Source organism: Trachurus japonicus, chromosome 24 (assembly GCF_045865225.1).
Source record: "Trachurus japonicus isolate A0001 chromosome 24, Traja_1.0".
In the NCBI taxonomy this organism is placed as follows: Eukaryota; Metazoa; Chordata; class Actinopteri; order Carangiformes; family Carangidae; genus Trachurus; species Trachurus japonicus.
Window position 1 is genome coordinate 27,418,516 of NC_140930.1, and position 27,915 is coordinate 27,446,430.

The following is a 27,915-nucleotide window of genomic DNA, read 5'->3' on the forward strand; positions in this document are numbered from 1 at the left end:
TACGTGAGTGTTATTCCTTCATGTGTTTTACGGCTCCCTCTTAAGATAATGAAACAGAAATAAAATCCCATGGGCAAAAGATCTAAGTTTTATTTACAGTCCCTCACATGTGAGTTCTTTTGATGAGATTTGGTCAGTCATTGTCAAATGTACCTATTTATCTGCCTAACCTCACACAGTCAATTTGAAGTGCACAAAGAATAGCAAGTCCTTTATTCTCAACAGAGATTTTTTTTTTTACATTTGAATACCTTTGTGGTATGAAAACCATATCATTAAGTACACCACAGAAATAGAGGAGGCATCAGATTCCATTACCATGTACAACTCCTTAACTCTTGACTTCTTTTTTTCCCAGAATGTGCAGGATGTGTACAGACCAGTGTTAAAATCTTCCCCCAGCCATTGCAAACGGCCCAATTGCCTTGTGATTAACGCACAATAAAAGAATGTGATGGCTTAAAGAAGCAGCAGGAAAAGCTGCCCAGTGAAAGATGGGTGTATGGCGCACTCTATAATTAAGCCAGTCTGCACTTGATGAAAGTAGATCACACTGGCGGGCCACAGCTTCACAGCCAGTTTGTTTTTACGACATAATTACAGTCCAAATCAAATGAGAAGATTTAATATTGCACCACGACAAGCATGTGTCCAATGTCAACAATGACACTGACCCCCCTGAGGCAAGGTGTGTGTGTGTGTGTGGGAGAGGTGGGGGGGGTGGGGGTGTGAGGATGGCGGGGAGCAGGTAGGGCGTCAGGAAGCCGACAGCAGAGAAGCTTCCCCACCGCGGTAGCTATCTACCTGCGTCTGGGCCCACCTGGGAGGTCTGACACCGCTGGAATTACACTTGACAGTGGGACAGAGAGAAAAGAGTTTGTCTCTGAAATAGAAGGAGGGGAGGAGAAGAGGGGGGAGAGAGGGAGAGAAAGTTTATCTGAATAGAATCTATCTGGTAGACGAAGCAGGTGAGAGAGAGGAAACAGGGCAGAAAAAAGAAAATAGACAGAAGTGACGAACTGAGACTGAGAGAAAGGAGAGGGAGAAGCAGCAGACTTAAATATGCAGACAGCGAGGGTGTGGCAGGAGCGCGCAGATAAACAAGTGTCCTGCTTGACTGTGTCTCCATGGCGAGGTGACCTGCGTTACGGAGCGTTTGTGCAGTCGTGTTATTTTAGTGATAACAGCGGAATCTTTTGAAGGGAAATCAGTGGTGAAGTGGATCACGTCACGACCCCGTCGCCCACTCTGCCATATAATTATTTGCAATGACGGAGAGTTTAAAAAAATAAGGAAACTATAACGTCCGATCGTCAAACAACAGATTCCTATAGTTATGGAATTGTCTGATTATATAGGAGGCAGTCATAGCAACCCAAAGTTGTCATTTCTGTTCTCAGATGAGTGCCGTTTTGATTCTTGACAACGTGGTTGCGCCCTAAACGACCAAAACCTCCCACTGAGTGGCTTCAGTGTTTTTCCTCCCTCTGAAAAAGTCTGCATTTCCTGTCCTTTAGTTACACGCTCAACATGACCACAAAGTCTTTGTTCCTCCGGGTCACAGTCTCCCATGAGAGAGAAGTCACAGTTGTTGAGTGACCACGGCCGACCACACTGCCTCTCTGCCTCCTGACCACCCTTCTAAATTGCTCTTCCTGCGCTCCCGCCATCCATTCCTCCGTCATCCCTTCCCCTATACCTCCCTGCCTCTTTCCACCCCTTTTTACCCCATTTCCCAAGAACGTTCCAGCTGGGCTGGATTTACTCTGGTCGCTGTCGCAGGGAGAAGCTCAGTGTGCTCGTTGGGCGGGCAGCGTCATTTAGCCGGGTACTGGTCAGGGCCGGTAGATTAGTAACTGGATATGTACAGAGAGGCCAGTGGGGCCTGAGCCCTGTGATCCAGTGGAAAGTAGGGTCTCTGCGGTGGCCTTGTGGTTCTGTGTGGCCCAGGGCTTGAACCGCAATCCCTGCTGACACCCTTTTCCCCGAGGAGGTGGTTTTACTCCAAATCATGATTTCCCATCTCCAGCTCCGCGACTCTCTGTCTATGACTAAAAGGCCTCTGCCCAGTGCTTTCTGGTGAAGAGGATACGGCACCTCCTCACCGCTGGTGCTCGAGGCCACTTTTTTCCCACGGAGCTGGGCACACAAGAGGAGGCCTTCTCCTAAACAAGCTTAAAAGAGCCCTTTTTAACCTCACGTCACATGGTGGCAAGAGAAGTGGCCGGAACGGGTCTGCGAGCACACATTTGTGTGGCCTTTGATTATACAGAGAGTAGCCCTGGATAATAAACAGTTAAGTGTGGGCAAAAGGTTCTGCCAAAAATAAGCCGTGTAATAAGATGTTAGAGGTTGTAATATGATTTACAATTGTGCAAGACAAATACACAACTTTGTTCTCCAGCATGTCAGTCTGATAAGAAAAATATGAGCGGTGCCATGCATGTATGTGTTTTAAGTAGGTCCATGAAAAGTGAGAAATAAACAGCAGAGAGGATCGTTTGACATTATGAGCTTTAATCAATGTTTTACCTTTTTTGAATCATTAGAAACATCTGCAGCCACTCAGCATCTGCGCAGAGTCTCGCTAGTCCAGATGTTATGTCAATAGTTACAGCGGTGCCAGGATAAGAGCTGTGGGAATGTGACATCTTCTCAACATGCACATTTTCTGCTGACCAGAAGACCCGAATCACCAACATGGCACCCAGATGTCAGCCTTCAGGCACAAACACACAAACACACACGCACGCACACACATACTGTCAGGAAAGTCACAATCACATCCCTCCTACAAAACACCAAATCCTCCAAACATAATCTGTGTAGGCAATTTGTATTTACTGTAGCTTGTTTGATAATTTTCAGAATAATTTTGATGTAATAATTATGCTTCTATGGTGAATCATGCATAACAATGAGACACCGAGACACTTCATGGGTTGTGTGTGGCAAGAGTTGGCAAGCGTTGAGAATTCCTCCTGATTTGACTTTCTCACACAAGCCCGCCCTGCACAAGCCTCCTTTCTTTTCCTCCCCTTCTCTATCTCCTCTCTATTGTTGTATCTCTGCTTTCTCTTCTCATGCTCTCTCTTTCAGCGTGCTCACACACACACACACACACACACACACACAAACATGCACTATTTTCCTGCTATCTTATCCAAAGGCACTGGAGGCTCAAGCAAAGACAGGCTTGACTGTCGTTGGCTTGGTGTCAAGAAATACCTGATGGGTCCCCACACTCATGCCAGGACTCATTTATGAAGCATGAGCCTGTCAACTGCTACCTTTAGAAATAAAACCCTAATATAATGCCAAATAACTGCAAGCAAGCAAGATTCCTCACTGACAATAAAGCAGTCCATTTCTTAAATTTCAACCATAAAAACAACAACATTTATACATCACATTAGAACGATCAACTGCTGTTTGCATTTCCTCTAATGACTGAGAGACTGAGGGGAGACAGCTTTAATTATGTTTTATTACACTGGACTCACGTTATCTGGCAGGAACCGCAGTCAGTGAACATTTTGTAAGTTTGCAGCTGCTCATTGAAGCTTACAAGTTACACGGAAGGGATTTAATTCCAGCGTAAGTGTCTGACATGAAACTGGGCAGCATCTTAAAAATTCATTTGGAATTTTTCTCAAGCATAAACATGTTCCGTGTCTTCATGACGGACCTACTGCATCTCAGGAAGCCGCTCAAAGTCAGCATGTGTACGTTCAACTGGTAGACCCGTATCTTGTGATCTCTATACGGTTCCAGTACTGTAGCCTATATATTATTTTTTTGTTTGTGTTTCCTATATGTTCTTTACATGCCCACTGTTGGTTGCCAGTTGGTATTAAAATGGCAGTTCCATGCCTAGAAGCCCACATCAGATTAGAGGTCACATTGAATTATTGGCAGTGGTTATATGATGGTGTAGAAATGCACCATCCACATGTGTGGGATGTAGAGACGTAGCCTTTTCCCTCCCAGTTTTCAGCGCACGCCGGCTGAAATAATATTGTTGTTTTTATTTAATCTACTACAGAGCTTTTTTTCTGTCTATACAGATGTGGTACATTACAGTGGGCTGGTGCAGGGCTTTGTTTTAAGTTATATTAGTTACAGTATAGCTACACACTCAAACCAGCGGTAGTGCCAGGAGCTGCTGAAGCGTTGTTTGCGATGGCAAATGGAGAAGATGAAATAATCAGAGTGAAAAGTTGTTTCAGTCATAGAGCAATTGCAACATTTATTGAAGTGTTGGCTTTCTTGTATTGATTTTTCAACACATTACAAAAATACATATATGTTCAAAACAGCAGATGTGTACTGTTCTGAAATCACTTTTTTTCACAATGATGCACTCCCCTCAAAAAGAACAAGGAAACTATTTTGTACAAAGAGTGTAAGTGAAAGTTGTGAAAAGTGAAATATGAAAATGTATTTAAAATTACAGCTGTAAGTGCCATCACAAGACCTTCAGCCCACCATGGGGGAAAATACAGCAAAAAAATAAACACAATGTCCATGGATGTCTCATAGAGTGAACTTGGAAAAGCATTCCCTCTCAAACTTTTGTGTTCCCCTAACATAGGTTCTGCTTTTAAGTTCGTTCTTCTCATTTTTTAAAACTGTTTTTGTTTTACATCCTTGAGGGATAGCTTCACCAAACCAACAACAGGAAAAACTAATAAAATAATAACAAAAAATAAGACTGAAGAGACCAGAAGTCAATAATGGCACCACTTTTTTTTTTTTTTTAGAAAAAAATAATAATCTGGCATGATTTTGCAATATTACATAAAAAAAAAAATCATCTTCCCATACAGTGAACAAATACAGAAACATATCCATGAAGATAAAATCCCTCCACCAGGATAATCATACAAAACTGCTATGGCATTCAAAAACATTTGAAAGAACATTGGAGAAAACAATACTTTATTATCATTTTAAACACTTACACAGAGTATTTCATTAATGGCATACTTCAACACTGTAAACATATTGTAAGACTGAATGTCCATGTGTGATTTGGATCTCTGTCAGGGTTCCACTGTTCATTGTTTCATTGTGATATATTTCATAGTTGTATGGCTCGATTTGGCCTAACTCTGGACTGAATTCTCCTGGGATGAACACACTGTGCATTTACAACAGGACTTTGATTTTTTTTTTTTCATTTTCATTTTTTTTTTTTTGTTTGCACTCATGCATCAACATGTGTAAGCAAGCTGAACGTAACTCTTCAGCCGACCTCCCTCTTTGTGTTAATTCACTAAAAATATATTGAACTACGTGGTAACTGAATAGCTTATAGAGAGCTGCTGTGGCCTTAACATCACGTCCTTTCTCAAAATTAAAAAAAAAATCATGAGGATGAATTTGCATTGAAGGTCCACTACAGTCCTTTTTTCTATTGAAACAAAATGGCGCGCACAAAACCTGACAATAGGCCAGAGAGGCAGGTCAAACTTTCAAGTGAAGATGATTTTTGATGACTGAGAATGGCAGTAGTAAAATGAAAGATGTAGTTTCAATCTCCTTTCATGTGGCTTTGCTGTCTCCCTCCCTCTCACGCTCACTCTGATGGTCCATTATAAGATGTGGCCACTAGATGTGCATTTGGGTACAAAAAAAAAAACACACTTTTCATATGCTTCCAATTTCATTTGAATGACTCTTCTCCCTGGTCAAGGTCTTGCTCTCTCTCCCTCTATTTCTTTCTCACACTTCTTCATTTCTCATTTCCAATCTTTCATTTTTACCATAAGAATAGCCCCTACTCAAGGTCGCCCGGCCATCCCCTAGTGCAGCTGTGCTCAAAATTATCATAACTCATATAGCCTCTTTTTTCTTTTTTTGGTGCACCAGATTCATTTCAGGATGAATGATGCAGAAAATAAAAACTGTAATCCCCAAAAGTCACGAACATGCACACTGTCTCAAAATCTGTTACTGGGAGTTAAACCCATATCACTTTGTGAGGCGAATGAACAGGCTTCCTTTTAAAAGCCGCCCTAATGCATGAATCTGAGCTAGTCAACTGTGAAAAGACGCCGTCGGAGAGAAGCTTAGAGCACGCTGCCGTGAGAAGAACACACACACACACACACACGGGCGCATGCACGCTTACACGTATTGATATGAATTTCATTTGAAACCGTTTTGTGGGTCCTAAGGGGACAGGGAGAGTCAACCTGGGTCAGAGAGGGAGAGAGAGAGATGCCACGTCAGACGCGAGAGGGAGATGGAGAGAGAGAGTCAGAAAGAAGTGTTACAACTGTTGAAGTAGCTTTTGCTTAACAAACCACCTCTGAGTGAGCAGCACACATGAGGTGGTGGTGGGGGAGGGGGGTTTGGAGGGGTCATCAAGTGGGTCTGATAAAGCAATAATGGGTGGAAATTACACTTAGCATATACTGTGGATGATGCAAGCAGCTGGTCTTCTGATTGTTTAATTTTAGGCCATCGTTGACGTACAGTCGGGGGCTACTTTAACATATATATAAAAAAAGAATATATTTACAAACCATAAACAGGACTGTTCTCCTTCTCACATTAATCACAAGTAGTCTTAACTCATTCAACATATTAGATATGTTGCTTTAATCCTACATTGGGAATGTTCTGAGCATCAGTTAAGGGTACCTCCATTAAGTGCAACTGTTATTTATGTCCTAACCGAAGCAAGGACAGCAATACAGTAACTACATTTTGATATTATTCACATGCCAATATTTTTCTTTTTTTTTAAAAAAAAAGGACAAATTCCCTGAATAAATTAAAAGTAACTTATCAGGTCAGTGCTGGATTTTTTAAATCCAGCATGATGTTTTATTGTCAGGCTGACATTCAGTGCTTTAGGCCTGTATGAGGGAATGGATTGTAGTCCGCTGCTGCAGTTAACATAGAAAACAATTATTTTTACTTTTTAAAAGCTAACTGCTTCACACAATTTTACTCTCACATGATAATAAGCTTCCTTAAAGGAAAAAGAAAAAAGAAATTTTGTATTAAGGGTGACTTCTTTCCAGTTATCGCATTATAGAAAAAAAAAAACTTTTTTTTTTTAGCACATTTAAAAACTAACTCCATATGAAATCCCACAAAGATGTACCTGCACATGCCAAATATCATTACAAAAATCCAATAAATACAGAAATTATTGCACAGTAGAAAGGCTCCATGGATTCCTAACTGATAAAATCCTCAGACAGTTTGCCAAGAAACACCAAGTTGGGCATTCCAGACAAGTTCTCATTAAAGTTTCCCTTTGTTTATATTCTCAGGTGGCAGTTTCTGTGACAAGAAAAAAAAAAAAAAAAAGAACATCAATCAGTCTCAAAAATTTTTTTAAGAGAGAGATTATCCAGCCAAGCCCCATAGCTGAAGAAGTGGTTATAGGGAATTTGTGTGCGCATGTGTGTGTCTGTGTGCTTTTTGTGTGTGCGTATATGTATGTATGTGTGTGTATGAGTGAGTGTTTGCTTGTGTACACCATAGGTTGTACTGTATATGTAATTGTCGGTGGCTTAACCTCTGTCCGCCTGCTCCAGTTTGACCTCACTGGCCATCAAATGTTCGCCATGCCACTTCTTCATGTGTTTCTCCAGTGTGCTGTAGACACTGAAGGGCATGTGGCAGATGTCGCAGCGGTACACCTCTTTCCCAAACTGCCCGTGGGTCTTCATGTGGCGCGTCAGCTTGGAGCTCTGGGCGCAGGCGTAGCTGCACAGGTCACACTTGTAGGGCCGTTCCCCCGTGTGGCTGCGTCGGTGCACCGTCAAGTTGCTGCAGTTCTTGAACACCTTGCCGCAGTACTCGCAGGTGTCGTTCCTCTTATCCTTGGAGCTCGGGGGCCTCCCCGGCCCCGGCCCCCGCAGCAGGTGAGGGGTGCTGCTGCCGCTGCGGCCCGAGGCGCTCCCCCCTTCCATCAGCTCGCCGGGCGGGGTGGAGAAGCGGAGGCTACCTGTCTCTGAGGAGGAGTGCTCGGAGGAGGTGGCGAACGGCGACTGGCGAGAATCTGTGAATCCCAGGAAAGGTTCTCTGATGAAGTGGCGTGAAGCAGCGTAACCAGCCAGGAGCTGAGAGTAGACGTTCTCCGGGGAGATAAGGGGTATGGCTGGGGGAAGTTCCAGCTGTTCCTTCTCAATCTTGATTCTCTTGTTGTTGGAGGGGTTGGGGCTGGTGATGGGGGTGGGTCGGCGCTGGAAGAGCCCAGGGAAGGAGTCTGCTTCAGATACACTAATTCTGCCATTCATCACAGGCCTCTGCTCCTCCTGCTCATCTCGCTCTCTGTCATGCTCCCTCTCGTTCTCTCTGTCTGCTTCACCCCTCTCTCCGCCGTCTCCATTAGGTTGTCTCTCCAGGCTTCTCTTACTAGGGTTTAGTCTAAGGTGATTGTCCATGTGGTTGTACGGGTGCATGATGCCCACCCCTCCACTGTCATTTACTCGATCCCTGCCCAGGGGCTTGTCCTCTGGAGACTGTCTTGGGCCATTCTCTCTATTCGGGGGGCGAAACTCCTGCGAGTCTTCGCTTAAGTTGGAGTCGGGCCGACTTCCATTTCTCAGTTCTTCCTCCTCCTCCTCTTCCTCCTCTTCTTCCTCCTCCTCTTCCTCTTCCTCCTCCTCATTGTCCATCCCCATCCCTCTAGGGTCGCCCTCTCTACTCTTTTCTTCTCCCTCCCCTCCCTCTCCTCTGTTTCCCTGCTCTGGGGAGCCACTCATGGACCCGGACTTGTTGTGCATATGTGTCTTCATGTGCCTTTTAAGCTTGCTGGCCTGGGAACAGGCGTGGTCACATAGATGACACTTGTACGGCCTCTCTCCGGTGTGGCTGCGCCTGTGGACGATCAGGTTGCTTTGAAACTTGAAAATCTTTCCACAGAACTCACAGGATTTGGATTTCCCCGGGGCCTGGTTCTGACCCTGGGCGTCTGGAGGGCTGGCGGAACCGTGTCCCCCCTGAGAGGGGGGCGGCTGCGGGGTAAAGGAGAGAAACGGCGGGGGCTTGGCGCCGGGCTGAAAAAGCGTAGGACTCAGCAGGCGGTGCATGGGCGGCACACGGTTGGGCGAGAGGGGGGGCGTGGGCCCTCCGTTATTGGTGGTGTTGCCTGCCAGTTCTCTCAGACGTCGGGAGAAGTCCATGGAAGGAGGCTCCATGGGGGTCATCCGCATCACCCTCTCAAAGGCACTGGGGTGCTGGGACAGCAGCCCCAACTCCTCTGGGCCTAGCCGCTCTAGGGGGGGTCTTGGGGGAGGAGGAGGGCTGATAAAGGGCGGCGTTGCAGGCAGCCGGGTCTCCATGTACCCCGGAGGAGGGGGGTGTTCCCTGAGCAGGGGCGCAGCCATGCGGAGGAGGTGGAACGGGTTGTTGGCGTCGCCGAGGAAAGTGGGGAGAGGGGAGCGGGGGAGGGCGTCAGCACCCGGGGGCGGGGGCAGAGCCATGCGGGGTGTGAGGGAGCAGTTGACTGGGTGGTTGTCCAGGTAGATGCGGATGCCGTGAGTGTGCTGGGCATGTTGAAGCAGGAACCAGGCGCTGGTGAAGGTCTGCTTACAGGTAGTGCAGATGTAGCTGGATGGCTCATCTTTATCTGTGGGGCCAAGAGAGATAATAAATCATTAATGTTGTACAAAGAGAATCCAAATCAAATATGCACAGAAAAACATTTTATTCAACATTTTAGACCAGCACATTAGTTCACAGTGCCTGCCTGTTTATTAACAACCTGTGCGCATAGATGTGGAGTTATGTTTTGGAAAATTAATTGTACAGTTATATTAGCTTTCTGTGTGTGTCTGCGTATGAGGGTCTTCTATGGGCTTTGTCTGTGTGCGTATGAAATTTTGAGTGTGTGTCTACAGGCTAATGCAGATGGCAGGTACTGCCCTAAGGCCATGACACATTATGCTAATTCTAATGTCAGCTAGGCTTTAATACACAGATCCATCTCGTCTACTCTGTCATTTCCATATGGAGACAGAGGAGGCAGCCGTGGAAAAAAAAAAAAAATACACACACTCCATTGGGGAAAAAAGAAAATATGGTAGAGGGGGGACAGGGGGATGGAGGGAGGGATGTGGCATTAGAGAGAAAGAGAGACACACAAAGGGGAGAGGCAGGCGAGGTGATGGAGACGATGTGTAAACAGTAAAGACCCCTCCGGTCTTAACACAGCATCCACATTAAATAAAACTCTACGTCACTGGTGTAATAACAAGTACAGTAAAGTGATCTGTTGTGGCTGCACACACACACACACACACACACACACACACACACATAAACTGTACGTCACTCACTGACAAATTGCCCCTTTAAATGGCGTGACTTAATAACGCCAAATGAATCTATCAGTCACTGTAGCATGGCGCTGTCAGCCCGCCTGCGACTCATATAAAGAGCCAGGGTTGGGATTCATCTAATTCAACACAGGCTAGCACTGAAGAGGCATTTCCACAGTCTTGTGTTTGCTTGCAACGCATCTGCATCTACTTTATCATCAGCAGCTACCGCAAGCAGAGTCAAGTTGGTACGGTGGTCCCAAAGCTTGGAGCCCGGAGGGAGAAAGCAAAGACGGAGGAGTTACTCCTGCCCAAAGTCTTACGTGATCAAGAAGAGAGCCCTTAAGATGGCTGACTGTCTCAAAGCCACCCATTGTCATGGAATGTAAAACACACATGCAGACATTGATACATCCACAGCAGTGTTTTCTTTTCACTTTTCTTCTCTCTCTCTCTCCTGCAAGCAAGCACACCTCGCTACACTCAGAAATTCACTCACACGCGCGCGCACACACTTGTACCGTGCAGAGCAGATGAGCGAAAGCTGATGTTGGATCAGTGTCTAGTACAGGAAGCTGATTTGGCGGTGTGATTGGTTTGGCTTTCCCCAGGGGAGACGGGGTCAGAAAAAGTTAATGAGGGGCTCATTTACTGATTCTGTCTGTTTTTCTCTGCTATTAGTGGGGCTCTGGTTCAGCCGTCACTCTCTCTGTTTGTGTGGGGTGGGACACGACCTGACTCCAGCTACTAAACGTGTGTGTGTATATGAGCGTGCGTGAATGTGTGTGCGGACACGTATCTGAACGTAATTTCCGAGCGTGTGTGTGTGTGTGTGTGTGTGTGGATGTGTGGGGCGAGTGGCGGGCTGCCTGCCCGTGTTTAGTTTGGCTGGGCTTCACACGACCGCTTGGCAGCAAAGAGCTGGACAGCTTAACAGCTTGGATGGGGAGAAGAGAGCGAGAGAGGGACGGGAGGAGGAGGAGGAGGAGGAGAGAGGGTAAGAAGAGAGGTGGAGGGACTTTAAGGGCCAGGCGTGCACGGTACACACGCACATACACACACATACACTCTGACACACACACAGAGGCTATTTACATGTCCCAAGGGACTGAGAGGGGTCTATAGACTGGGGAGCTGTATAATCCCATCAACACACAGGAATCGATATGAAGTGAAGATGTGAGATTGGGAGACGGACTGATGATCTCGCTAAATTCATCAAATTGTGTTTTCTTTTCTTTCTTTTTTTTCTTCTCCTACTTCTTCTTCTGTACTATGGTCTGCGCACATGGCCTCATCAATACTACAAGCTACCCAATCAGATACCCCCACCCCCACAAACCCCTCCACCCCCACTCCACCGCCGCTACAGCAACAACAACACATTTGCATCTTGTCATATCTTACACAGCCGAGCCATATGCTGTTAAAGGAAGCGTGGCAGCTAATAGAGTGGCAGCTGATGGCTACTGCCTAATGACGGCATAAGACAAATTTTATCAACTTCCCAAACAAGCAAGCGAGAGGGGGGAGGGGAGGGGAGGAAAACAGAGGGAGGAAAAAAAGGAAAAGAAAAGTGATTGGAATAACAAATCAGATAGATAGATAGATAGATAGATAGATAGATAGATAGATAGATAGATAGATAGATAGATAGATAGATAGATAGATAGATAGATAGATAGATAGATAGCGATGGACCGAAACGTGAAAGTTGTAAATCCTCCCTTCAGAAATGTGATGTGATACAATGATGCTACCTCCATGTTTCCTTATGACTATGGCACACATGAATGTATACACTGCACTTAGGTTCGCAGACATCCTCATTCCATTCACTCCTTTGACTCACACACGCACAAGCCGGGAGAGTGTGAGTATTTGTCGCCGCTCAGTGCTCCAGCCAATAAAAGCCTTCATTAAAGAATGGCGGTGGGCCGTGTCATGCTTCAGTTTGTGGTAATTACAGTCGTCTGCCTGACACGCAGGCAGGGACCCCTCCACCGCTGACCGCCAAGGTCAACTACCAGTTAGAACAGTTACATTCTCCTCTCCACGCAATCACTGATGCTGGACCTAATCGCCCAATTTACTCTGGCACACCATATGCACACAGACACACATGTGCTGACACACACACACACTGTTTCAGTGAATATGCGAGATGAGAGGTTAAATGAAATGGAGTCGCAGCAGGGTTCTGTGATATGCTGCTGCATTACTCAGTGAATTGCGCTGCTTTTGGTCATTTTGCGAGCGGTACAGCTTGTAAATGCTGCTGTGTGATGGGATTCGCCTCAAAAAACAAACAAACAAACTCACTATCAGTTATCTATCTGCCCACGTGTCCAGACTTTTCCATGAAACACAGAAACGATACAAACCTGAGAGCTGCAGCGTAGTGGGGGCAACTCTTGTCTTGCCCTGCGCAGCAAAACGAGGGCTAAGGGCCAGGAGGCCTGGAGGAAGTTATTAAAACATTGGCACATGCGTGGAGCTGAGGTGGGCCAGTAATAATGCTCTCCTTCTCTCCTGGGTTGGTTTTTTTACTAAACCACCGGGCCAATTAACCCAGTCTTCAGGGACTAAGATCTGAGCTTTACATCAGATTTTATTCTTTCCAGATTGCCTTTTATAGCCATTATTTTTCCTTAAAAGTACAAACAAAATGCCAGTGAATGAAGGGGAGCCATGGTATTGACTGTTCGCATATGGCCAGTGTAGAAAAGTTGGTGTGAGCTTGGCAGGGCTGCAGTAGACACCAGGCGTATGGTGCAGACATGTGGATTTGTGTTTAATTTAGGAATTCACATATGCCATCCCTCCAGCATGAGTCTGATTTACAGTTCGGAGCATGAGCTCCTTCCATTTATATTACACTTACATTTCAGGGCCTTTATCAGATGCTGTAATCCAGAGGGACTTATAATAAGACCACAGAAGAATAACAAAAATCCACAAGCTCAGCCTTCGACAAGATGGGCAAACTGCAGCTTCGCAGCTGACAGCGAGCAGTGAGTGGATGGTAATGAAGGCTCACTGATGCCAAATTTACTCTCACAAAGCTCAGGGAAAAAAGTCTTAATTGAAAATAAGTAGAATCTGAACGCTGGCCCACCAACTTCTCCACTGTACCACAGTCAGAGTGAAGGATATTACATCCAGGGAGCAAAGTTTGGAGTGTGTAAAATAATGGTGCGTTAGTGTCGAAGCAGAAGACAGTGCAGGTTGTGGTTGTTAACAAGGAGATGAGTTTGGGAAGCAGAGGATATGCTACTGTAGATGTCACATGTGTGAGTCTGTGTGTGTGTGTGTGTGTGTGTGTGTGACTGCTGTATATGTGTGTGTGTGTGTGTGTGTGTGTGTGTGTGCACTGCAGCATTCCTGGGGTTCAGGTTCGCTGTACTGCTCCGACATTCCATCAAGGGCGACAGAACACCACGGCGACAGATTTGCATACAGAACAAAGCCGCCCGCAGGCTAGGCCACTGGGACAGAAACCTGCCCCTGCAGCCCCTCCTCTCCGTGCACGCACACACACACACACACACACACACACACACTCTCGCGCCGTCGCCGCGCACGTGCCCGCGCCATGCAGCCCCGGCCCTGGGAGTACGCGTGTGTGCACCTGTCAGGGGTTAGCTGACACCTCTGCTGCTGGCAAAGCAGCTCCTCATTAGCATGGCTGTGATCTAGGGGTCCCCAGGGGTCCCAGCCTCCTCTCCTCACCCGCTGCCCCCCCACCCCCCCTCTACACCTCTGCTCCTCTCCTCCTCCTCACATCTCCCATCCATCCCTACTACTCCTCCTCCTCCTCCTTCTTCTTCCGTGCTCCGCTCCCCTCTGCTCTGATGGCTTGTTTGTCATGAAGGGGGCTAATCAGGAGACACACGGGGGCCACGCAGATCGACCACATATGTCTCTCTGTGTGTGTGTTAGTGTGTGTGTGTGTGTGTGTGTGTGTGTGTCTCACAGGGAGTAGGGACCTTGGACGGTAAACTACGGCCACGGCGAGCAACAGCAGCAGCTGACTGTCACACATATGTGGTGAAAGAAAGAAAGAGGGAGATGGAGAGACAGAAAGAAGGAGAGAGACTGTGGAGGGTGGCAGTAGCAGGCAGGGGGTAAGGCTCTCACACAGTGTGACTGGCTCCATGCTAACTCAAACCAGCTTTGGCCTGCTAACCATATACATCTGTGTGTGTGTGTGTGTGTGTGTGTGTGTGTGTGTGTGTGTGTGTGTGTGTGTGTGTGTGTGTGTGTGTGTGTCTGCAGCCAATATGACCAGCTGAAATGCCTGACAGCCCAAGAGAGGATTTAAAGAAACAGTGCTCCTTAATGTGTTTGCTGAAAAGTGCACAAGGCTGAAAGCGACGCACAAAATGTTTTCTCTTTCACTTCCTACGACTATGTTTATCCCCCTCACCCCCCACCCCCACCCTGTCTCCTCTCTTTCCCATCTACACACTAAGCACCTGTACTAGGTATCTGTGAACTCCACCCTGACCCTCATGCCTCCTGGGATGCGGGTCAAATGAACAATAAAAGGGATCAGGTATCTCCAACAACTTGATCACAGGCACGCACACACACAAACACACACACACACACACACACACTGAGCAAGTCCAGCTGTACAACAATGCATGAGTGGAAGAGGCTCTCATGTAGCACGGAGCGAGGGAGTACGTTACCGCCATGAGGCGAGTTATCCCAGTTAGGGCACAGGGGACGCGCTGTGAAAAATAACTGGAAAGACCTCACTGTCAGTTAAGAGCTACGACTTTTGGCTGAGCTTCTAGGACAAAGAGGGAGAAAGAGGGAGGGGGGAAAGGGAAGGAGAGAGGGAGGGAGAAGAAGGGAGTGATACAGACAAAAAAAAAAGATAGAGGGAGAATGAAAAGAAAAAGGGAGCTCCATAAAGTGCATTAGCTAAGCTCTCTGTGGCATTTCTCTAAGCCTGACTCATCGCCATCAGCTCCTAACTGGTCCCAGTGCCTGTGTGCTCAAGTGTGTGTGTGTGTGTGCATTTTGGGGGTATGTGCACACTCTTGTGGGGTCTGCTGTCTATCATGTGACGCTGACAAATGGATGACACTCAGTCGTGCTTGTGGTTGTGAGAAGATGTAAGGGAGAGGAGCAAGATGGTGGAGAGGATGAAAGTAGGGGGGGGGGGGCAGTGGGAGAGAGGGAAAATCAGAAAAAGAAGAAGGACAGACAATGAAAGAAAGGAGGGAAAGAGAATCACAGGGAGCATGAGAGAGGAGGAAAACGCGTGCTTTGTTTTTCTTTATCACCTGCATTTCCATTTTCAATAACAGTACAAGCACTTTAATCTCTCATTCCATCACCTACCCATTTCACCATGACACAGCAGGGAAAACAAACCACATGAAATGAAAAAAAAGGATGCAATGGCGCCATTACTAAGGGCGCAAGCATGCTGAATTAAAGGAAAAATCTACCACTGATAAACAGAGTAAATACTGAGGGGAATATGTTAGGGAAAAATGGCCCCAATGATGCAACAGATGAACAAAATGAAAGGCTAAATGTTTGGATAGGTGATGGCATCAAAAGACAAAAAGTCGGGCTGCTTTGACAGTGAAATGGAGACTGACTTTGTGGACTCGCACAATGTTTGTTCGAGGTTTTACATCCAAATGAGCTCCAGTTATACCCCTGAGGGACTCTCACTTTGTCCAGAAAGTCAATTTCCTATTCACTGGCACTGAATAGGAAATTGACTTTGACATATGAGTGACATGCGAATTCTGTTTTGTGGGTTTATTAAATTTTTCATTGGATCAATCATTTTATACAAACAGTGCGTGAAATGTATTGTGTTGGGGGTTGTTGTTTTTTTTAAAGAAAAATGAAAATGTGTCTGTATTTTTTCATCCTTGACGAATTAAATTAAACAAAAGCAAAGCGTTACGCACAGGGATACGGCGCTCATCTCTGGCTCTGATAAGCACGTGTCCCTCTGCAAATTCCTCCAAGGCTGCACCCTCTGCAGTGACATGTCAGACTTTATATACCGTGTGAATTAACCCTGTGAATGTGTGTGTGTGTCAGAGTGCGACAAAAAAGAAATATATAGTGCTTTAGTGTCTCTGTTTGTGATGTAGCCGACAGTGTATGTCTATAAGGCAGCGTGCATGTAGTGTATGCATGTGTTTGCGTCCATATGCCCCATGCTCAGTGTGTGTATCTCGGTCTACCATTCTGTGACGGGGTGCTATATTATTTCAGCAGTAGTAATGGTCCCCAGCTGGCTCCTGCCCATTGGAGCCAAGCAGCCAGTCCCACTTAACTAGCAGCCCACAGGAAAATACCACCGTGGCCCTGAATGCAGCACACAAGCCCTTCCAACCCAATCAGCCTGCTATAAAACTTGCCCCTCACATGCTTCAGAAATGGCAGAGAAAGAGAGCAAGAGGGAGAGAGAGAGAGAAAGCCATGAACATTCATGAGCTATTTCACCATTACTCCACAATTTCTCTAGTTTAATATTTAATTCTGGCTATTTGAGGTTGTGAGAGGATACAGTGCTTTTTCCTCATGCTCCAACACAAAGCGGAGGCTGTGAGGCAGGAGAGAGAGCGCGAGGCGTGTTGCATCATTTGACACCATTTTGCAAGCTATCTAATTAGTGTTAGCTTACAAAACTGAAGCAACAAAAGGGGAGAGTGTTAAAAATATAAATGGACCAGAGATGCTCCGCTCTCTTTATTTAACTGCTCTACTAGATCTGTTGAAAAAAACCGAAGTGTAAAGGCGACGAAGACTGTGGTTATGTGAGGAGTTATACCAGCCGCCGAGCAGTGACTTCCTGGAGTTTTGTCCCATTATTTTTTACACGTTTCGTAAAGATTAACCAAACATGATATAATGTATTAATTAGTAAGCTTTAGGGGTGCTGATAGGCCACCTTTGCAGAGAGTCAGGCTAGCTCTTAGCCCTGTTTCCAGTCTTTGTGCTAAGCTAAGCTGCCGGCTATAGCTGCAGTTGCAGTTTCCAGCCGTGAGAATCGTTACGATCTCTTGGCAAGAAATCAAAGGAGCATGTATGATAAAATGTCAAACTTTGACTCATGTCATCTGAGGGCTAAATGTCAATTCCCACCTTGTTGTAATGTCTATGTTAAATGTGAGTTCCTTAAACTTTTAAAAAGGCGATTTAAGAAACGAAGCAGGTCAAATTCTTTAACTGTCTCTATCCACTGATTACGTACAAATGAGTGAACCTGTGCAGTTGGATGTACAAAAGATAACCACCTTTAGCCTTCATGTGTTGTAATATGACACTGCCCCTTTGTCTTTCTGATCTTCCTGCTGATCTGTCTTGTCAGTAGGTTTTATGATACTATGAAGGCCAGCGGCATAACTTGATTAGCAATGCAACGGACATGTCTCCAGGTGAATTCTGTTCTCTTTCATTGGTCCCAAAACATGCACAGGTGTGTCAGACCATTTCTTGGCAAGCACCTCACCTCAAATGCTCCACACACACACACACACACACACACACACACACACACACACACATACACACACATGCTCGCGCACCCCCTACACACATATCAATGCAGGCATGTACCTATAGGTTCATCTCTCAACACACACACCCAAGACATATTTATGAAGTGAGTGTGTGTGAGTTTGGCCCCAGGCCTCTGCCTGTGGGTTCTGTGTGGCCTCTCTCTCTCTCTCTCACCATCTCTGTCTCTCTCGTTCTCTTTCTCTCTTTTTCTCTCTCGTTTTCTTTCTCTGTCTTTCTGGCTGTTATCACGCTGATACATTTCCTGCTTCTGGCACGGCTCCTGCATAGCTTATGGTTAAAGAAAGCTTTCATCTATCCAGTGCCTTTAGGACACACACACATATACACACACTCACACACACTCACACCAACACATATACAAGAGCTGGTACGGGCCAGCGCTGCCCCGCCAGACCACAGGCCCAGACAAGCTCCGCTGGCACCAATCACCCTGATAACATCTTAGGCTTTATTTCATTTTGGCTTGCTCTGTTCTGCTCTGGGAAAGACAGACACAGAGAAGAGGGCTTTCTGGAAAAAGTATGAATTACGCCAGTACAGAGGGAGAACGTAGCCCCTTAACCTTGAGCAGTTAACTCCCCTGTCTGCAATGCCATCTATGGACATGACAGTGCAAGTCCTCTTTCATCCAAGAAACAGACGAGAGCAGATGTTTCTTCTTTTTACTTGTCGATGGCAGTACAGGTTTTACGAGGTAAAGTGAATGTAAAAAGTAACATCAGTTAATAAAAAAACACATTTATAATGAATAAAGCCTGGTAGAAAACTGCAAGTGTCCTCTCATTTAAAGGATCTGTCCACTCGAAATATTGAAAATACAGCCATGCAAATAGTAAAGGTTTTAATAGTCCAGGTTTTCTTGAACTATAGATTTCTGCAGCGCTCACAGCATTGAAAAAATATATTTGAATTTCTCAACATCACTGTGTGTCTCCACATAAAGATGCTCTGGACAATGCACAGATGTCCCCATAGACAGTTCTCACTGGAAGTTTCTACCAAAAAAACAACAACAACAAAAACCAGCTACACAAGCTGTTGTCTGTTTGTTCTCTGCTTCTTTATTATTATTAACAGGGACACTGCAACAAGAAGGAGAGGTTGCTATTATTAATCTTGCACTTTGTGTTTTTTTAATCTATTAATCTTGTTACTGTGAACACCACAAATGAAATTCCCAGATTCCCAGGCATGGATATCAGAAAACCAAAACCCAAATTTAAGCCAAATTTATTTGCATGACAGAAAATGTTTTTCCCCTAATTATGTGCAATTCTTAACCGTTTGATTTAAATTTGTCACTTTTCCTTTTTTTTTTTCTTCCTTTTTTTGGTACTTCAAACAATAAATAGGTAGAGTGGACATTACCATGATAGTGTGTACGATGGCTGCTGAGACCATGTTGTTTGTAAACTAGATATTGTTCCTGTTTTACCTCTGATTTATAGTTAAGTGACAAACCGACATAAAAGCAGCTTGTGTTTGTCATGTGTTTGTCTGTGTCTAGTGTTCTCCCTCTCTCTTGGAGTAATTGCTCAAGACAAATAAGTGGATGAAATAAGGGGAATCGTAAGTGTACCATGAAAGGCTTTCAATATCTCTTGTGGTGAAGCAGCCTGTAAAAGGAAAAATACGGCCATAAACGCTGTCTCCTCATTTTCTTCTCCCACAATCCCACCCAATCAGAGCAGGAAGCTAATAAGATAAGAGGAAAGGAACAACAACAGTGTAGCAAGTATGATTACCCTTGTCTGACTGGCTAACAAGCGCCATCTCTTTTCCTTTTCACAATTTCTAATGGTAGCCCCTTCCCCTCCTCAAAGGCAAACATGCAGTACTTTCAATAGAAAAACGGGAGTGAACGCCCTGGTCAAAAAATCTTTCCATTTACCCCTGAAAGGGGAGTATTATCTGTTATACACTAATGTGTGAGAGACTGCACAAAAGCTCAACACACACACAGCTCCATCAGGATTTTTTATCTGCATCTGTCCTGAGGAGTATTTTCTGGAGCAGGAGAAAGGTGTACGAGTCGCTCAGCAGGTTCTGGTTTAGGGTCGCGAGTGCACGTGTTCTTGACACATTAGAAGTTCCGAATAAAAGTTGTTCAATCCCTCTGCACTGATGAGAGCACATCTGTTATCAAACGTCCCCAACAGCGAGGAGAAGCCAGAGGTAGCTCAAATAACGACAGTGCGGCAGTCAAATTACCTTGATTATAGCTATTTATGCAAAGAGCATAAACACATTCACAGATTCCCACTGACACAAGACAACTTATGGTCCATGGCAACGAGACCATGAAGTTCACATCAGCACTTCGCTCAAAGCGCCACACACAAAAAGCAGCATGTTTGTGTTGAATACCAGAGCGCCATCATCACTCTCCATGCGTAGCAGGGACGGGGTGTGAGGTTTCTAATGCCTCTTAAGTAAGGCTGTTAAGGAGCAAAGAGTCCACACATCTGGAAGACACAGTCAGTCGGCACATGCTGAAAGTTAGCGGTGGCGCTCGCAGTCCAAATTAGTGGCGAGTTTTATTCCCCCGCTGTGGTAGGAAAATATCAAATCTGCTGCCATATGAGTGCCATAAAGCTGACTGTGGAGCGTTTGATGCCTTCATGTGGGAGCCTTTAAGCTGTGTGTGTATGTGCGTGTGTCTGTGAGTGCATGAGTGTGTTTGGTGGGAGATGCAGGCCTTAATGTGAGATGGGAGTCATTGTATGCATTCCTGCATGCACATATGTTTTGTGTGTGTGTGCTTGTGTAGCTCTTATCTGTGTGTTTACTCCAGCGTGCATGTTTTGTTTTGTTTTTTTTCTGCCTAAAATGTGTGAACGTATATTTCTGACGGTGTGTACATGTATGTATTGTGCGTGTCAGGTGGCAGTGGCCGTGTGCATGTACAGCTGTGGCATTTTAGCAGCTCCCTTATAGACCTAGTTGACCCTGCTGGGTAGAGCAGGCAGACAGACACAAGCAGAGTCAGACAGCCCCTGGGGTGGTCCTGTCTGAGGTGCAATGTTATGGGCCAACAACACTAGGGGCCCATACACAGGCAAGAATATGTATACTGTAATTGTATGCACACACACACACACACACACACACACACATACACACACAGAGCTGTGCTCATACAAAGACATATAACCGGGGAGCTAATCACTGCAAGAGGGAATTATTTAATTATTTCACCTTATTTTTTAAGCTCATGCAAAAAGCTTTTCCTTTGTCTTGTGGTTCCACAGGATTAGAGTTACTGCTCATGAGCAAATCTTAGGAAAGAATGCAAAACACATTCCTTACTATTTCATTAATTTGTTAGAAGTGAAACATTAAAGTTTATTGTAATAATTACACTGACAGATTTTCTGTGCGGTAAGTCATTCACTTTTTTTTTTTGTTTCAGTCAGTTCCTGTCCACAAGTGGCTGTGCAGTGATTATACTGCAGTTGTTTATGTGGAACAACTCACATGCAGCTTTCTGCACAATGACATGTAGTTATATACATGCTGATGCACAAAGACAAAATGGGAACAAATTTCTTGGACATACAGTACAGTGCACTTCAAATTTCTGAAAGCGCTGGGGTGGGAAAGTGGCCGTGGACTTTCACACCCTAATTCACTAGTTGTATCTTTTTTTTTCTTATGTAATTTTTTTTATACTTGCATAATAATTACTTTTCAAAAACAAAGCCAGCCAGATTTATGTGTTAAAGTACTGCAGAAAAAAACAATAAGATCTAAACTTCTAAAAGAACCCTCCTTTATTCTATCCCCCAGCAATTGTTAATAAAGTCTTGTAATCTATAATGTTGAATGTATGGAACATATGGTCAAGGCCTCCAAAAATACCTCTAATATCACCACATCTTTTTTCTCACTTTTTTTTCCACTATTGCAGCTCAGAGAGTGAAAAAAGAAACACACACAAGAAGGAGATACTGCATCACGAGTGTGTGTTCGTTTTACCCAATGGGGATAGGAATCTACTCCTCTTTTTTTTCTCCCCACAGAGGAATAAGGAAATATTTGCCACTCCAAGAAATTGGGAAACACATATAAACACACATACACACACACAAATGAGAAAATGAAAATAGACACACATGCCTAAAAGCAGACACAAGATAAATTCCTTGGCAAGCGTTCAAAACACTCATGTAAGAACACACAAACACACACAGACTGCACCAGAAATGCATGAACACACAGGAGACACACTTACAGGCACACATACGCGCAACCGAGTGTATACACACACACACACACACACACACACCACCTACACAACTGCCACCATGTAACCCCTAATCACAACCCCAGAGCTTGGACATCAAATGAAGCAAGTTTTGAAAAAAAATCATCAGGAGTAATTAACGCATTTTCATATGCAAATGTGATTAATGCAAAACTACAAAGTCATTATGCAAATTGACTTTTCCTTGAGCCTCTGTACAAATATTCGCAGCTCAAATCAGGGATCAGTCTCGCCATCTTTCTTTTTTTATCTCTACCCCTCTCCCTCTCCCTCTATCTCTCTCTCTCTTGGAGTAGAGATAATACGTAAGTAGCATGTGAAGTTATTTCTAAACTCACGCAGTGTGTGTGTTTTCATGCGATGGGCCGGGGCTATGGCATTACGCCGCCTGCCTACTGATTACTGGCTGCTTGGCACTGGAGCGAGACAGGGAAGCCGGCGTACAGGGGAAGGTATGAATATGCAAAAGCCTGATTGCTTTTCATGATTAAAGCCTATTTAATATGGAAATGAGAGCAAGCCAGGTGATTAAAGGAGCATTGGGTGGTGGGGCAAAAAAAAAAGGAGGGGTGGAGGAGGTGTGGGGGACAAGAGGAGAGAGGAGAAGACACCTTCAAATCCACACCGGTGGAGAGGAGAGGTGTGGAAACTCTGGTGTTGCATGTATTTAGTGGGAGCAGCAATAAAACAAGTGTCAAACACTGCAGGTTTGACCTCGTTGGACACAAAGGTCGTTGTTGCTTTTGATTCATTTTGCACGTTGCATCGCAGGTTATCATCCAGGAAGTGCTATTACTCATTTAAGGTAAAAAAAAAAAAATCCCTTGTTGCCTATTAGAACAAGAACAAGTACTGATTTTTTCACTTCAAAAGGTTCCTGTGCACTTTAACACGCTTTCACACCCATCAGATTGTTGTGCATGTAGGTGTGACAGTTCCAGAGTAGCGGGTATCTCTATCTCGTCATAAATCCAGAGACTCTTTGTTTCAGTTACGAACAGCAGTACTGGTATCACATCAGGCTTTGTGAGTTGCCACCCACCTCTGAAAAAAACAGCAACGACCAAGCAGGACCGAGGCTTCAGCCTAATATAGCGATATGACTGTGCTGCCCGCAAAAAACATGACAGCAAAGAGATCAGAAGTGGACGGCGAGAAAAACAGAGCGAGCTGTTTGAGGATGTCGCTGTCGTTCACATCGTCTCATGAAATATTTACTGTGTGATCTCTATACACAGTGTTTGTGAGTGAGAAAGGGAGAGACAGACGGAGAGAGAGAGGGAGAGGTTGTCATGATGTGACTTGGCCCTTATGTACTGGATGTCTCAAAGTGCTCCGAGGGGGCCCGGCAGCCGTCCTGGGAGGAGTTCAAAGCAGGGCCAGGGTCGTCTTAGCATGGAAACGCTCCCCTAGCGACAACCTCTCACTTGCCTGATGACACGCATCATTCTTCACAGACACCACACACAAACATATACACAAATTCACACACACACATATTAAAATACTCTTACAAAGCCCGCGCATACACACACACACACACACACACACACAGACAGAGTGCATGCATCAGCAAGAGAAACTCGAGGGGGAGAAAAAAAAAAAAAAAACGGGCACAGTAGGGCCATTTTTCATCTACGCCATGTGTACGGAAGAATGCGTGTGCGCCTGCATGTGTGTGTGTGTGTGTGTGTGTGTGTTTGTGTGAGCGTGTTTGCACCTTTTGGGGTTGAATCTGCTAGCCTTGCAGCATGTTTGCATTTTAAGCAAGCAGGCTGACAGACAAAGAGGCCAGACAGGATGTTATAAAACACAACCAGGTGAAAAAAAAAACACAATCCAGGAGATGAGAGGGTTAAGGGTTATGCATACAGCACAGGCACTTCATGTACGCTACACTACATTCCTGTTCTTATGTCTGTGTAAGTTTGATACATGTTGTCATTTTTTTGTGCTGCAACTATTTGTTTGTGCTCTGGCTGCAAAGTTGTCAGCACTACAACACAAGTGAGAAAATGTGAAGACGTTTCCTTATGTGTGTGTGTGTGTGTGTGTGTGTGTCTGGGCGAGTGTGTGCTGTAACACATTGGACTTAATTAGTGGACTAATAATGTAATCTAATTTGGTTGAAACTTGAGACTGCCTTGAGTGGCATCTAATGTGTTGAACAAAGCTCTCTCCTCTCTTTCATTTGGGGCTTGGAGTGCTTTCATGTCCTGCTCTCTTAGTGATAAGACTGTCTGTCTGTGTGAGTGACTAACTGACTGCTGCTGCTGCTGCTGCTCGTACACGCCGCCTCTCTCGCTACCTCTGCATAAATGTTTTCCCTCTGACCACCTACCAGACAGCATGCCATGTAAAAACCAGTCTCTCCCATTGCACGAGCTTCCAAATGAGTTCCATGTTTGTATGTCCCTGCTGCTAAAGGCCGTTTAACTTTAACCGAAAAATTCAACAACTGATAAAAACCACATTACTGTCTACAGTGCAACGTTGCCAAATCGATTGTTAATTAATTACTACTTTCACAAGGAAGATGTTTTCTTCTGAGAAAAAAACGACGTCTGTGCTCTGTAAAATATTGCCCCGGCTTTTTATTTCCTGAAATTAGCAGTGACAACCAAAAATGTGCTGTCACATATTGTTTGTGATCTGCTTCAGTAATAAAAAAAAAATAAAAAATAAAATGAAAAAAAAAAAGTTCCCACTGCAAAAGTTGGTGACCACACACAGCTGCCGGCCACACACAGGAACTGTGCATATGGGCTGATTTCTGCAGCGATGACAAAACATGTCTACAGCAGCTTTGATTGTGAAATGAACAAAATGTGTGAATGCATAATCCGTCTTTCCCAAGGCTTTTTTTTTTTTGTATTAAATGTTTTTGCAATATCTCACAGACCTGCCAAATCTTAAAGAACCCTACACTAAAAACTGGGTGGATGTGTGACATACCAAACTAAATTAAAACTTTCTTCTAATACACGACTATAAGAAAAACCTAAAGCCCCTCTCGAGCGTTTTTTGGCGTTTTTACATTTTGGGGGGTGACGGAATGTGATCCACAAAATATCGTCGCTCACTCAAGGGATTTAAATGCAATAAACAAAAGCCTGCACCTGCTCCGAACATGATGAATCAAGAGCCTGTTGTCATGGCATCTACATGAAGTCTACATTCACACCTTTTACATTGACTCTCCGGCATCTACCATTGGTTGTATAAACCAGTATAACCACTCAGTTTATCTGATTGTGAGTAAGACCTCATTAGCCTAATTAAAATGGCGATACGTCACTCACACGGATGAGTCTATCTATCTATGTCTGTACTATTTCATAACTTTTAATTTGACCCTCAGGCCCTATTATCTGTGAAAATGACACATGTACAACTTAATATAGAAGTTTCCCCTTTACAATCTACATTCATAGAATCCCAGTTTAACAGGCGGTGTGTGGTGTTCACCAGTCTGTGTGTTAATCGTTTCATCTTCTTCTATGTGATTGCAGCATGGTAACTTTTACAACACAGTCTCTCTTCTCTAACCGAGTCCCTCTCAGTCTGCTGGAGTCTGTGTAATCCTGGATAGCCTTTCCAGCTCTTGGGTGTGATGGTGACTGTCTCCTCTGATAACTTTGAACTGGTTTCCCTGCAGCGCTGGCAGTCTACAACCCCCCCTCCCCACCCTCCACCCCCAACACCACCCCCACCCCCCTCAGCCAGATGAACGGCCTTGCTGCTTTATTAATCCTCTTCTCCTCACCACGCACACAGATGAATTTTAATCAGCTTTCTTAACCTCTTTTTTTTTATATGCTGCTGAATTTCTTTACAAACGCTCAGATGTGCTCTCACATGAGCAAAAAAAAAGCCCACAAACACACACACACACACACACACACTGGGGGCGGCTCCTCTATCACCTTCTTCCTCGCCTTTCACAATTGGTTTCAGCTGAAGAAGTCCTTCAGGCCTGCCAGTGTGTGTGTGTTTGTGTGTGCGTGTGTGCGTGCTCATGTGCATGTGTGCACGCACGTGTGATGTTTTACTTAGAATGAAGCAGAATAGACACACAGTGCAGCTCTCACTCACTCTAATGAAATCATCCCAGGCTACATTAATCCCTCCTGAAGGCCACTGTCAAAATAACAAGCAGCTGGGATTCTTTAAAGAGAGCTATCTGTCTTGGACAGGTAAGAGATGTGTGTGTGTGACTGTCTGCATGTGTGTGTCACTCCATGTTGTTGCATCTACATGTATGTGTATCTATACTGACAAGTGTGTTTGCAATTGAGCCGCTGCTTATTGCTTCTTGTAATTGCAACCTGCTACAGTGTGTTCCCGTCTCCGTACCTCCTCTCTCCTGTTTGGGGCAGATTCCCTTGGCCGGCGTCAGCCTCCTCTGCTCATCCTCCTCTCCCCCGGGGGTCACCTGGATGCCCACCTCCACTGGGATGGCCCCTCTAACCAGCTCTAGTGACCTGGCCCTGGGAGAGATGGGAATCCCCGTGATCCCGCCGCTCTCCCCGGGCTTGGAGAAGGGCCCCAGAGCGCTCCTGGGGCCCCGGCACAGACGGCGCTTGTGCTCGATGAAGACCAGGATATCGCCCAGAGGGAAGTTGGTCTGGCACTGGCCGCAGGTCAGCAGATCATGCTCCCCAGGTCCCGCCCTCCTAGGGCTGGGGGTGGATGGCTCTGGAGATGGAGATCCCGCCCCTGAATCATGATTGGCCTCTGCTGCAGAGAGAGGAAGAGGAGGGTAAAAGATGTTAAATCAATGCTGTTGTGTGTGTGTTTTTTTTTCTAAAGAGAACAAGAAGAAAGAGAGTGAGAGAGAAAAAAATACACAGTGAGGTTTAGTTATTCCTGATGACATTACCTGATAAAAGCCATTTCTCCCTACCACACGAGATGATCATTACGTTCACAACTGTGTCACTTTCATGGCATAAAACAGCGCCGCTGTGAACCTGCTTCGCCTAGACAAACACCTGCGCAGCTTATCCGTGAGAGATCTGCGTGGGTGGGACCCAGCACATAAACTGTATGTATACGAATGTGTGTCTGTGTGTGTGTATCTGCCTGTGTGTTTGTGTGTGTGTGTGGCCAGGAAGCTATTCATCTCACAGTGCAGGCTGGGTTTCCGGTGAGAGCCCTCGCTGCACTGAGCTGTCATAGCTAGACGGCTGCCTTCACCACGTGGGAGCCCCAGCTTGTGCAGAACAAAGTGTAGCATAGCGGAGGCCACATCCACCAGAATGTGTGTGTGTGTCTTCATGTTTGTGTGTGTGTGTGTCACAGAATAAGACAGAGAAAAGAAAAACGAGAGGGATAAAAAAAAAAAACAGTAAGAGTGTGCGTGTGTGTGTGTGTGTGTGTGTGTGTGTGTGTGTGTGTGTGCATGAATGGAGCAGCACACAGGTGAGTTCGAACACTGTATTCTCCACAGACAGAAAATCTATAAAGCCAAACCTGGGGTCCTGTTAAGAGAGTAAATCTCATTCTTCACAGATCTGACACGGTCATTAATAACCATTACACATTCTTCCCTCCCTCCTCCCCTATGGCAGAGACTGACTCCCTCAGCTTAACGTAAATCCCTCATGGACAACCTCCATTTTTTTTTAACACTACCCTGATGTACCAGTATGAAAATGTGTCCTCTTCTTAAAAAGCCCGGAGGAAACCTGAAGCTCCAGAGACTTAAGGGGTGTGTGTGTGAGCGGGTACCCAGAGAGAGATGTTTATACCTGGGAGAGAGGCGTAGCAGCGCCTGCCTGTCTCTGC

At 45.2% G+C, this 27,915-nt stretch overlaps 1 protein-coding gene across 3 annotated transcripts in view; it reads right to left on the reverse strand.

Moving 5' to 3' along the window:
* Positions 1-5,112: 5,112 nt before the first annotated feature.
* The window catches only part of bcl11bb (BCL11 transcription factor B b), a 30,264-nt gene continuing 7,461 nt past the window's right edge, over positions 5,113-27,915 (reverse strand). The window contains exons 1-3 of one of the 3 annotated variants that reach the window (XM_085771780.1): positions 27,008-27,159; positions 26,482-26,865; positions 5,113-9,598 (exon numbers count right to left, since the gene is read on the reverse strand). In XM_085771780.1, coding sequence (XP_085627906.1) covers positions 7,536-9,598; positions 26,482-26,865; positions 27,008-27,047 — 2,487 coding nt within the window. In that variant the 5' untranslated portion in view covers positions 27,048-27,159 and the 3' untranslated portion in view covers positions 5,113-7,535. Of the gene's footprint in view, positions 9,599-26,481; positions 26,866-27,007; positions 27,160-27,915 lie in introns of those variants that run through there. The other 2 variants (XM_085771779.1, XM_085771778.1) reach the window with 2 other exon arrangements.